Below are 12,848 nucleotides of genomic sequence, written 5' to 3' on the forward strand. Positions count from 1 at the left end.
TAAGAAAAAAAATATATGTTACTTCTTCTCCCCATAGAATCCTCAACGAACTTGAGCTTCTACATGAGCTACGAAGCTCAAAGTACATCTGTCCGTTGCTGACGGCTTTTCGACATCTCGACCAAGTCATCGCTGTTCTCCCATATTTTCCCCATCTAGACTTCAGACTCTTCTACCGGGAGTTCGTCATCAGCGATACCAGACACTACTTCAAAAACCTATTCAGTGCTCTGGCTCATGTACACAAGGCTGGTATCCTGCACAGAGACATCAAACCTACCAATTTTCTGTACGACCATGGCAAAAGACATGGCGTATTGGTCGACTTTGGTCTTGCTGAGAGACAAGGAACGGACTGGCAACCGTGTATGTGTCAAGAGCACAAAGACAAAAGAAGAGAACGTTATCTGAATTCGTATGCTATACAAGTCTTGCAACAACAGCCTGAGGGAACATCGGCAGGCTACCCCAAGTCTGATCAGCGGCCATCAAGACGAGCAAATCGAGCTGGCACAAGAGGATTTCGAGCTCCCGAGGTCCTTCTCAAATGCACTGCACAAACGACCAAGATTGATATATGGTCTGCCGGCGTCATCCTCCTCACCTTGCTGTCACGGCGATTCCCGTTCTTCAACAGTGCCGATGATGTCGACGCCATGATTGAGATCGCATCCGTTTTTGGGAAGAAACGGATTGCAGGGGGTGGCTGCAATGCATGGCAGTGTATTTGAGACAAACATTGAGACAATCGGTGAGAAGGGATTTTCTTTGGAAAAGATTGTTCTCTGGGCTAGTTGCCGAGAGAAGGAATCCAGCGGCTTAGGTTCCGGAGAATTTCAAGCCGTTCAGTTTTTGCAAGGACTCCTTGAACTCGATCATACCAGACGACTGAGCGCTAAAGAAGCGCTTCAAGATGACTTTTTCGTAAATCCAATTGAGGACGACATCGAACGAGAAGAAAGAGAGGCGCAAGAAGCACATGAGCAAAAGGAAAGAGAAAAGAGGAGACAGCAGAGGAAGATGTAAGACATTGGCGTGAGCATCATGGCCCATCTTTCGGATCCCCAGATGATGAATGTCCATGAATAGGCGTTTGTGTAATTAGCATGATACCCGGGAATGATCGGTTGTCGGACGGCATTGTAGAGCATTAGAGTCGTGGTTAAATGTTGCTCATATGTACCACAATGTATGGCGGACTAATGATACTAATGAACGATTGAAGTCTTGAGGTCAGCGAACAGGCGAATGCCGTCAGTACGTAGGTATTGGTTTCCGATGTCTTTGATCAGCTTTGATTACTAGTAGTAGCATAGTACCGTGCTCTGATGGCGTTCAATGTATTGCTTGCCTTTGACATAATCTCGCATTACTTTAACGAATTTCTCCACATGGATCGTCACGAGCATTGGGGATTGAACAAAGTACTTGTACCTTCAAGGATCAACCATGTGCTATCTCCAAAGACACAATGTCCATGAAAAACGATTTATTTCCTGCGCGAGTACAGATTCGGATCGTACACTACATCACATATGATTCTTACATTCGTACGAAGCTTGGATATCTTCAATTTGTTGCACAGATATTCAGTCCCGAGTGGTACAGCTATACCACCTACATGCTCATAATCCAGCGCATCAGGACTACAGTTCGCGCGCGTTTCTCGCCATTTCACGTCTATCTGAGCATGGCAACAATGTCCACATCCTCGTCGTTGGGGATCGCTACAGACACCAATGGATATCATCCTCCGCGGCCCAGGAGGTTCGCACCCTTGAATCCTGAGACAGCAAAAGCAGCTGGCACAGACGCACCAATCTTGAAGGGAATAATATTTGATGTTGATGGGACGTTGTGGTAAGTACTCAAGCTTCATTTCTACGATATCGATGAGTGGGTTTGTCAACGGTCTCTCGCAACAATATTCCATCTCAACCTACCATTCAAGAACGGAACGACCTGCTTGCTCTCCACAAATTTGAGCATAAAATCCAGGCTCTCATACACGACCTATACGCTGGTTCACATACGAACAATCATCCAGTCTCTGATAACGAATCATACTAGCCTTCACAGAATTACATGTTCCAAGAAATGCGCGACGCGCTCTCAATACCTAAATCGATCGACATCCTTGACCACATCCGCTCCCTCTCCCCCCAACCCGACTCACCCACCTCCCAATCTTCCCCTCGATCCCGCGCAACCCTCACAATCCAAACCATCGAACGCAACGCCATGAAAACCCAAACCCCACAACCCGGTCTAACAGAACTAATGGTCTACCTCTCCCGGCGCAACATCCTGAAAGGACTCTGCACACGCAATTTCCCCGCCCCAGTGGACCACCTGATCGCGAACTTCCTCACTCCCCACGGAATCAGCTTCTCCCCCGAAGAAATCATCACTCGTGACTCGGAGGGCGTTCAACCCAAGCCCTCCCCGAAGGACTCTGGAGTAATTGCGCGGTACTGGGCCATGACGGACAAGAGGTCAACTGAGCAGACTGTACAAGAGAGGAAGGACGGAGCTGATGAGAAGGACGATTTAACTGTGGCGAGGAAGTATCTTGGTAGTGGGATTATTATGATTGGGGACAGTTTGGATGATATGGCGGCTGGGTATCGGGCTGGAGCGACGACTGTGTTATTGGCTAATGAGGATAATGCCTGGGTTGGGGAGCACGAGTATACGGATTTGGTGGTGGGGAGGTTGGATGAGTTGATTGACGTCCTTGAACGGGGGTTTATCGGGAGGGTTAGTATGTAAGGTTTGAGGTGGATGGTGTGTAGATTTGGGTTTATACACATTGGTGGGTATAGGTCTGGCTAGATATTGATCATAGTGGATCATTGCTGGACCTTTCGCTAGAGTAGAGAGCATGCACTATAGGTCAACGTCAGCCCTTCGACCAATTACGAGCTCTACCATAATTCCGAGGTATTAAGCGATCATCGTAGGAGTCATGAGTCAAGTTGTCGTAGGGAGCACACAATCGACAAATTCCAGTATTCGGCTACAGTGAAGCGCTCGGTTATCAGCGGGTAGCTCATCCCCTTCTCACTTTAGCTTCCATCCATGCCAATGCTCTACGCTGAGTTTACAGCACGACCAAGTATTCTATATAGCTCAGAATTCCCCCAATTCAAGACCAGATTTGCTTGGACAACAATGCAACGGACAGCTTTCCGGATATTGGAGATGCGCCTGTCAATCTACATCTGAAAGCTCGATAGAATGTCACTTAACACAGCTGTCTCAATTGAGCTTGCTGATCAGAGTACTCCTCCACCAGCGGCTCAAGATGGCAATGTTCATGACTTCGAAAGCAGCGGTGTCATCATCCAGCAATTGAAGCCTGCTGATGGTGGTGTAGCTGCTTGGACTGTGCTGATATCAGCATTCATCTTCGAAGCTTTGTTCTGGGGTAAGTGTGTCTCTTCCACCCATGACAATCTTGAGTGGCAAGATACGAAATCGTCTAACGGATCTCGAACGCATCAGGCTTTCCAATGTCGTTTGGTGTCTTTCAAGACTATTACTCCAAACAGCCCTCAATTCAAAGACTCCAATGTTGCGATTATTGGCACGCTTGCGCAGGGTTTGTATTTTCTAGGAGCCCCATTCTCGGCAATGCTCACAAGACGATTTCATCGATACCAGCGGTTGCAGATCTGGCTGGGTTGGCCGCTTTGCATTCTGGCACTTCTCGGTGCTTCCTTCACCACGACTTTCGGCGGTCTGGTTGCTACTCAAGGTGTTTTGTACGGGTTTGGCTTTGTCGTCTTTACGTATCCGATTGTTAGCATGCTGAGCGAATGGTGGATTGCGCGAAAGGGATTGGCCTTTGGTTTGATTTCAGCATCGTCCGGTCTTGTTGGTATAGTGATGCCTTTCATCATCGAGTCGCTATTGCAGAAGTATGGGTACCAAATCACGTTACGAGCTTCTGCTGTGGCCATGGTCATTTTGAGCGGACCTTTACTACCACTTCTCAAAGGACGTTTGCCGCCAACGGAACGCAGTGCTGTAGCGAGGACGGATTGGTCTTTTCTTCGGAAGCCGCTGTTCTGGGTTTACGGCAGTGCCACGCTTATACAAGGACTCGGATTTTTCTTTCCTGCCATCTATCTTCCAACATTTGCTACTGCGGTTGGTCTTAGCACAACGCAAGCAGCATTGCTTCTGGCCATCATGTGTGCTGCTCAGGTCCTTGGTCAGGCGGCTTTCGGGTACCTTTCTGACAGAGCCATCCATGTCAATGTTCTTGCCATCACGTGTTCGGTGATGTCGACTGTGGCAACTTTAGGTCTTTGGGGGCCTGCAAAATCGCTAGCTTTGCTTGTTCCTTTCAGTTTGGTGTATGGATTCTTCAGCTATGGGTTCGGCACTATGCGTGTGGCCATGGGTGCAGCAGTCAGTAACAATCCAGCCTCAACGGTGGCGAGCTACTCCATTCTTGTCTTTTTGCAAGGAGTTGGCAATGTCCTGCTAGGACCTATCAGTGCAGCACTCTTGTCTAAAGACATCAAGGTGGATGCATACGGTGCTCTTGGATTTAGAGACCTTGTGATTTTTACCGGAGCCTGCATGCTCGTCAGCGCATTGGTGATTTGTTTTGGCTTTGTTCGTTCATGAAAAGAACTAGATCTTTAATTCATCTACTGACAAACTGATGCGTCAGATATAGCATATCTCCGTTTCACGCGTGTTTAGTACACGCCAAATATGGCTGGTCGATCATTCCATTCATGACCCAGAGGGGTTTGGCCAGCTTTAGTGAACATGTTTGGATCGACCGCTAGGCACGATCGATGTATAATTCTGGCCATAGGATCTAGGTCAGTCGCAAGCACAGGCGTCAGTGATGGCCTCTCCTGAGTTCAGATGTTGATAACCTTCTCAGGTCAAGACGTGGATATCAACTTGGCATCTTGCTGAAATGACTGTCCCAACTGAAACTTATGTCACAGACACAACATAGTAGCCACGTGTGGTCTTACTCTTCCGTAGCAGGTAGGCTACGTACCCTGAGAGAACGGCTGACAATAAGGGATCGTGGCTAACATACTCAAAACGCTTTGCCGATGCCAATCTTTGGACCGCAGTGTAAGTATATTTAGTGGACAAGGCGCGGTAAGGCTTGATCCCTGTCGCTCGGGCAACGCATGTCCGACCTTTGGTTTTGACGTTTGAATATTGGTTGCAGATGCGAGCACTAAGTGGCACACCATCGGCGTGGCGGATCGCAATCCTCCCTAGCCCGCAAATAGAGCAGCGCCACGAAATCGTTACGCAGATGGGCACCTCTGCATGCTAGATGAATGCAATATATGGGATGTGATAGTTTTCTTTCAGTGTGGCAGTAGCACTAGTACTGTGCACAGAGTACAATGGTTGCACATGTTTCTGACCGAGTTCAGGAGTGATTCGATGCAAACACCTTCTGATCATAGAGAACTTGGTGCCAACTGTATTCGGGAATCGTGTATGCAGAACATCAACCACTAAACGGCTCGATCCTTGCATGATTCTTCAGCCTTGACGAGAACATTTCCGAGGTAGGGATGGTTTCGTGTTCCCGATCGACTTCTGGTCTGGCCTGGTCGGATTAAAGGGTTTCAAGGTATTGGATAGGCACCATACATTGATCAACCGCATCAGGCAACACCCCTTGCATTTCTGATGCTTACCATTGATAAGATCAGGCACTTCAGCCGGATGGCTGACGGCACTGTGACGGTCAACGACGAAGACACCGAACAGGCAATGGAACGTTGGTAAACAGCTTACTGGATGCGCTACTCGTAGTCATGTTGTGTTCAAGTCAAATCACAGCCGAGCCTATGCTTGGATGGAGTCGCTCATGGTCGTCCTTGGCTGGTCTCTCGCCAGTGACTTGGGGCTGCAGCCCAGTGGAGAGGAGACTTGACCCAAAACTCTCATCCTCACATGCAGTGTTCCGCCATTAGCCTGACACCTGGTGGACGCTGGTGCTGGGTGTGCGCTGTTATTCGTACACTGGCAGTTTCATTTCATGCTGCCACTACCACTGTTGCTGTTGCCGCTTTCTTGCCCTGCCACCTTTTTACTTTCCACCGCCTTGAAATGCTGCGATGCTGAACACTTTTGTCTTTCTCATTTTGTTGGACACTGCAACATATGCATACGCAGTGAATGCATTCACTCAAAGGCAGTGTATCTTAATTTCATAACTTCGTTTCAGTGTTCCGTACTTGGACAACCAACAAGTCGGCTGAAGAGCGTGCTTTCTCTCACGTCACTTTGCGCATGTTTGCTGTACCCCAGCCACCACCTTGCGCCGTATCAGTGTTCCTCGACCATTTCTCAACTTCTTGTTCAAGCACCTGCGATAGACGGATCCTTTGTTGTATGCAATAGCACGCTCACACATCGTACTCCATCGAGCAACTCAAACCGCATATTCAGCCACGGGTACCAATGCATTCATTACGTTAGCTTAGCAACATAATGGGCTTGGGGGGTCGCAAACCCATACTGCCGGCTCCTACAGAATCACTTGTCGATTCTGGTCTAGAAGACACAAGAGTCTCGACTGATATTGCGACTGACATCTCCCTCAGAACCGACCGCACCTCTGCCACCATTCCTGACGACGGAAGACCAGTAACAATCTCGACCAACCAGAAATCCAAGAGCAGCAAGAAACATTTCAGAACGGACAATCCTTCACAAACCTCACTTCTGATCGAATATTACGAAGGTAACAAAGACCCGTCCTCTGACCGTCGGCCGAGTCTACGCGTTCGAGTTCGTCCTTCGGCTGGCAAGAGCAAGGATATTGGCGAAGGCGAAAGCTACCTGGCAATAACGGCTGAGCAAGGTTCGAGAAAGCCCTCATACACACAGAAGATCCCAATCAGTGCGAGAGGCTCGAAAACGGTAGCACATAACGATCCCAACCTGAAGTGGTCCGGCACAGATTCAAGATCTGAAGCTGGTCCCGTTGACATCGACATTGACGGAAGAGGTAGTGAAATGTCGGAGCTGAGTAATTCACCAGAGGTGCGCTATATCGCGGCTCCATCAGACATCTCTTCCATGCCCCCAGAAAGCTTCTTAGGAACGGCACCTACAACTACTCGAGCACCTCAATATGCAGCCACAAGTTCAATTTTGAGTAACTCAGAGCTGGACGAGATGTCAGATCTGAGACCACCAGTGCTCCCAAAGGAGCGAAATCTGAGTCACGAGAGAATCACACAGAGAGCGGTCGATAAGATAAGCAATAGAGAACGAGAATCTGCTAAAAGCGTTGGATCTGGAGAAAAGAGCCGGAGTAGAAACGGAAGTCTGACTTACGAGATTCGCAATCCACCTACACAAGAACGTCGCAGGAAATCCGGCAAACTGCCCCTGGAAGGCAGCTCCATTAGTGGTGGAACAGAAAGTCTGGTCAGCAATTCTATGGTCTCGGCGGGTGGGCGATCACTTGACGATAAGTCTGTTCGGTCGGGAAATTCGAACATCACGAATCCCAAGCTTCTACAGACCGTGGAAGACGCTATACGTCGCTTGATTCTGCCGGAATTAAAGGAGATTAAGCGCAACGGGTCACAGCGAACACGTCACAAAGAAGAGCTGTACTCTGACACGTCTGACAACAGCATTGCACGAGAAAAAGCCAGCGCTCGCAAGGTTTCGAGTGGTAGTAGGTCTCGGCGCAAGGCTAGCAGAGATTCTGGTTCCGGCACACGACATCGACGGCAGTATCAGGACAGAGAACTTGAATACGATTCTCCTTCTGAAGGAAGCTCTCAACGAAGAGACGAGTCCGTCTCTAGCATCAGCGCCGAACGCCGTCATGAAAGCAAATCAAGTGAAAAGGGGTCGAGGGGTCGTGACATTGCTGCAGGCGCATTAGCGGGTGGAGTTTTGACTGCTGCAGCACTACAACACCAGGACTCCAGCTCGACCTTGGAGCGTCGCCGACGTCGCAAACGAAGCAAGAGCCACAGTAGTCGAAGCACCAGCGTGGCCGAGTCTGAGGACACGTTTGAAAAACATGCTGTTCCTCCTATGCCATTTCGCAGTGAGATAGGCTCTGAGGTGACCAGAAGTTCACTGCTTTCATCAAACACAGCAGATACGACCACGCCAACACAGCGGGAGGTCAGGGAAGTCATACATGGGTCATCCCCTGCAGCAACCCCTACACACGGGGGAGGTGATCTCCGACAATCGTTAGGGACACATCATCGGAATTTCTCAGGGCATGATCTTGGCGTGCAGCGCAACTCGTACGAAGACAACGTGGAATCGCGCAGCGCCGGTGAGCATAGTCCTGAGCAGTACCATGGACCGACATTTGCAAGTGCAGGACTGTTAGACGACCCGGAGCGCCTTAGAGCATACGAACGCAATCTGCATCAACAGCATCCCATCAGACGTGGGCTCAGTCCTATACAGAGCGTTGCAAGCTACGCAACGACAGAACCACAGCGCAATTCTGTGATGCACGCCAGAAGCGGAGATTCCTTGTCATCTCTGAAGCAGCAACAACAACATCTGAAAGAGGAGATTTCGACAGACTCATTCATGTCTGCAAGTCCTTCAATACAGAAATACGGTCGACCTCGAGGTGTGAACCTTGAGAATAGGAGCGAGATCATGCATCAGCATGACGGCGCTTTTGTAGAAGGTGCAAATGATGACGATGATGAATTTTACGATGAACAGCACGATCAGAACGAGCAATATCGCCACAGTTTTGATCCCAACAACCCTCGAATTGATGTTCGACATCTGACAAACTACACAGATGATAGCGTGGATGCGCCGCATCTCGACAAGGTTGCAAGTGCTCAGCAGGTGGCTAGAGGCGTCGGCGCAAATCCGGAGTACGTTCACACACCGCCAGGGGTCGAATCCGCAGTCGCATCGTTGATAGAACCTTCGCTGTTAGAAATTCAAAGTCCGCGATCACCCCAACAAAGTCCTTCGCGCTCAGCTACAGACCACGTCAGTGTTCATTCTGGTTCTCGCGGTATCGGCTTAGTAAATATGCCGAGTCCCCTGATGGAGGAGCATAGATCGATACAAAGCCCCAATAGCATTCCAAATCACGAGCTTTGGAGCACTCGCCCCCCCAAAGTCCGGCTTCTGAGCGTTCCTATGACGACAATCAGCCTGATGTTATCAACGCGCCGCAAGTGGAAGACAAATCAGCGGCCTCGCCCGAGTCCGAGATCACCACCAATCCTTCGGTAATACAAGGTCCCATTGGTGGTCTTTCAGCTGGTAACAGAGATCATTGGCCATATGCCCCGACTCCAGAGCGGGCGATAGCGAACAATCCGGCACAACAAGCCTTGAACAGAGATCTTGGTGTGCACGCTCCAGACTTGGTACCAGAAGCATTGAACTTGAGTCAGCGACAAAACTTTGACATGAAACAGGGTTACTATACGAGCAGAGAAAACACTCCTGCAGGAGTGAAAGATGAAGGTTATGCGACTGGTGACAATCCGCGATCTCCTGGTCTTTATGCCAAACGCAAAGACCTGGCAGCAGACCTTACGCCGACTCCCAATGACCAGGACGACCCGTTTGTCTCTAAACGTAACAAATACATGAGCGGTCTTTCACAGGGTATGTCGCCATTCTACGACAGTAGCACTGGTCAAGGCATTGATCGAATTCAATCGAAAGATATTGTCGCACTCATGGATCATCTCACCGTCAGGGATGCACAGCGTAACGCACGAGACACGGAAATTCTGGTGACTCTTGTCAGGAGTGCTGCAGAGATGCGTAATTCGTTTGAAGACATGAAAAAGTTCATTTCCGAACAAGATGGACTCATCATGAGCACGGCCGAAAGGCAGCACGAAAAGACTCAGCGAATCATTGGCGGGCCGCGGCCTCAGCCTGGTGCAACTCGGACAACTCAGAGATCCCTGGTGTCACAAGATGAAGATCTGCCAGCGAAGCGACGCAATATCTTCACACGTGCGTTGCAAGGACTTGGCTCTAAGAATGCCTCAGAACTTCACAACATTGAACAAATGCTAATGCAACTACTCGATGATGTGGAGGACCTCAAAGTTATCCAAACATCTGGGCATCAAACCATGACACCTGTCGAGGAAGCCCATAGTGCCAGTGTCGGGTCGATTGAGAACGCACGAGCTCCCACAGACACAGGCTATGAGCCTGAAGGTCAGGCTGGTACGTCCTCCACTGGAGATCGTTCAGGCAATGTGTCAAATCAATCTTCACGTCATGAGTATCGTATTGTGGGTGCACAGAAGGATTCTGCAAATCGTGTTAGCACAGTCATGGAAGGTGACGAGGAGGACTATGAAGATATTTATGATGCTCCGAACAGTCGTGACATTGACAAACGAACTGCTCTGGCAAGTCATCAAGTTGAGGAACAGTATCGTCACTCGCGAGGTCAATCATTGCCCATGGTGACTCCACCAAAGATGCATGCCCGGGCCAATGAAGCATGGAGCAATGACAACACACCGCGTTCTGCTGAACCAATGTCTCATCGCAAGAACAAGTCAATCACATCAGCATTCCTACCAAAACTGATGTCGCGCTGGTCTAAAACGACTACATCCACCGAGCCTCGATTTAGTACACAGAACAAGCCTCGACCTTTCTCTGAGATTTCCCGGTCTGGTTCTGACTTGGCGGCTTACGCATATGAGCCCCAAGCTGATGATCGCATACGTTCCAATGCATCCTTGGAAGACGACATGCACCGTGATCAAGAGAACAGGCCACCGTCTCCGCTTGTTCCGAGTCAAGTATCAGAGAAGCCCAAGTACCAAGGATACCGCAACAGTAAGAATTTCGAGCATCCTCAACCACGGCAAGGCCCGACGGGAAGATATCAGAATCAATTGGAAAACGAAGCTCAGTATTACCACGATCAATTTTCTCCGGCATCACAATCATCGTCGCAATGGGACAATCAGGCAGCAACACGCGATCCTACTCGGGCGAGTCAGGAGCGATACCAGCCTCAGCCACCCTTGAGTCCAATTTCGGACGATCAGTCTGAGATTTCTGATTGTAGATCAGTGGCATCTAGCAGGAGACACACACAGATCATGGATGATGAACCATTAGTACCACAACGACCTCCTAAGCTTCCGATGAGTCCTTCGAATTACGTCGACCATGTCACGGCTGCACGTGCTGGTAGTCCAGCATACGACAAGGTAAATAACAATCAATTGCGTTCATGTAATGGCCAAGCTAACTTTATCATAGTCACCAGTCTCAGCCCTCCGCTCACCACAAGGATCTGGAAGAAAACCTTCTGGACCACGACCTTACACTGGCTCTGGAAGTCAGCAGAACAACATCAACAACAACAACAACAACAACCATAATAATAATCTTGTCAGGGGAGATTTAAATGCTATCAAAAAGACTAGATTCCGGGGCAGCCCTTATCATATCTCCAGCAGCGAAGACGTGACGCATTGAGAAACGGAGTTACTGGATCAACCCACTTCACTTTCGGGAGGGGGAGGGTGGATAATCGTTCTCAATTTATGATTCAATGAAGATTCGACCGGGCAGTTCTCAGTTGGGGAATTTGAACATTCGATCTGGACCAGTTGCAGTTTGGATCCAAGCTGAGCTGATCCCGAAAGATTGGATGCTAGCGTTGAATGGTTTCTCCGACCGAACAGTAATCCAGTACTTGTTAGTCTAGTACAGCATAGCATAGCGTAGGATAGTGTCCCCATATGGGTCATTGTGCACTTCAGCACGATAATGGAATGAATCAGGACATTGACTGTCTTGAGATCTAATCATAAAGTGTGGTTCGCAACTTTGTCGAGTCTATCGTGATCGCTTGATGTCTAACGAAACAGAGGATCGCTTGCTCCAAATAAAGATGCCTCGCCTATTCAATGCACGAGATCAACATACCTTTACAATCACAGCTCCTCATCAACCTCAACCCTATCTTCCCGCTCAGCCCCCTCCAACTCAGCCGGCAACCTAACCGCACACAACGCAAAAAACGCAAAAGCATACATGACGCCCGCAATCCAAAACGGTAAACTCATCTCCCACCTGAACGACACTCCCTGCAGCGGACCGATCGTAATACCACCAACGCCCTGCACCATCGCGATCGCACCGTACAGCGTCGCATAATGATCCTGCCTCACCAGCGACGTGATCAGACTTCTGATCGAGGCGTGGATTCCCGCCCCAAGACCAATAAGTATTATTCCTGTGGCCATCATCCAGGGCGTGGGCGACCACGCGATAATGCACATCCCCAGGACATCGAGGGCTGCTTGGGACGCGCCGAGAATGAGGTCTTTCTTTGGGATGGGGATCGAGTAGCGGGTTGTGAGGAGGCGGGTAAGGAGGGGGAGGGAGAGGAGGGCTATTAGGCTTGAGGTTGAGAAGAGGGGAACGAGGAATGAAGCCTATAGATAAGATTGTTAGATGGGTGGGAAAAAGATGGAGAAGGGGGAGAGGGGGGTGAGGGAATACGTACGTCGCCTATGCTGCGTTTGAATTTCCGGGATGCGTAGAGAATTAGGATCACGATCGATTTGAGGCCTAGGTTGTAGACTAGGAAGGCGGTAAGGAGGAGTGAGATGTTGCGGCTTGTCCAGATGAATTTTGTGGAAGAGATGGTTGTTTTCAAGGATGAGAGCGTACGGGTGGTGAAAGAGGTTGATGGTTTGGAAGGGGGTTCGTGGTCGTGCAGAGAAGGAGTAGTGGTGGCAGAATCGTTGAGATGTTCTTTTGGTTTGAGTGTTTCTGGTACTAGGAGGGCGAGTAGAAGTCCTGCGGCTATCATTCCCAGGGAG

General features: G+C 49.4%; 3 protein-coding genes and 1 pseudogene across 3 annotated transcripts; all 4 read left to right on the forward strand.

Moving 5' to 3' along the window:
- Positions 1 to 11: 11 nt before the first annotated feature.
- On the forward strand, positions 12 to 1,026 carry LOC147879165 (cell cycle serine/threonine-protein kinase hsk1-like; the record flags this gene model as incomplete). The annotated part of the gene is given in 2 exon segments (XM_087372300.1): positions 12 to 692; positions 694 to 1,026. Coding segments are annotated over 2 exon segments (1,014 nt in total), but the record flags the coding sequence as incomplete, so codon positions are not given.
- A 445-nt stretch (positions 1,027 to 1,471) lies between these two features.
- LOC147879166 (putative hydrolase YOR131C) lies at positions 1,472 to 2,772 on the forward strand (annotated as a pseudogene).
- Positions 2,773 to 3,240: 468 nt separating this feature from the next.
- Positions 3,241 to 4,641, forward strand: LOC147879167 (MFS-type transporter pytF-like). Its single transcript, XM_087372301.1, is given in 3 exon segments — positions 3,241 to 3,430; positions 3,508 to 3,548; positions 3,550 to 4,641. Coding segments are annotated over 3 exon segments (1,323 nt in total).
- Positions 4,642 to 6,495: 1,854 nt separating this feature from the next.
- LOC147879168 (uncharacterized) lies at positions 6,496 to 11,725 on the forward strand. The gene is made up of 4 exons (XM_087372302.1): positions 6,496 to 9,042; positions 9,174 to 11,222; positions 11,275 to 11,481; positions 11,576 to 11,725. The coding sequence occupies exons 1-4, from the start codon at positions 6,496 to 6,498 to the stop codon at positions 11,723 to 11,725; spliced, it is 4,953 nt and encodes a 1,650-aa protein (XP_087228428.1).
- The last annotated feature ends 1,123 nt before the right edge of the window (positions 11,726 to 12,848 follow it).

Source organism: Dipteris shenzhenensis, unplaced genomic scaffold (assembly GCF_047967505.1).
Source record: "Dipteris shenzhenensis isolate YYH24624 ecotype China unplaced genomic scaffold, Dip_SZ_1.0 scaf0080, whole genome shotgun sequence".
Taxonomy (NCBI): domain Eukaryota; kingdom Viridiplantae; phylum Streptophyta; class Polypodiopsida; order Gleicheniales; family Dipteridaceae; genus Dipteris; species Dipteris shenzhenensis.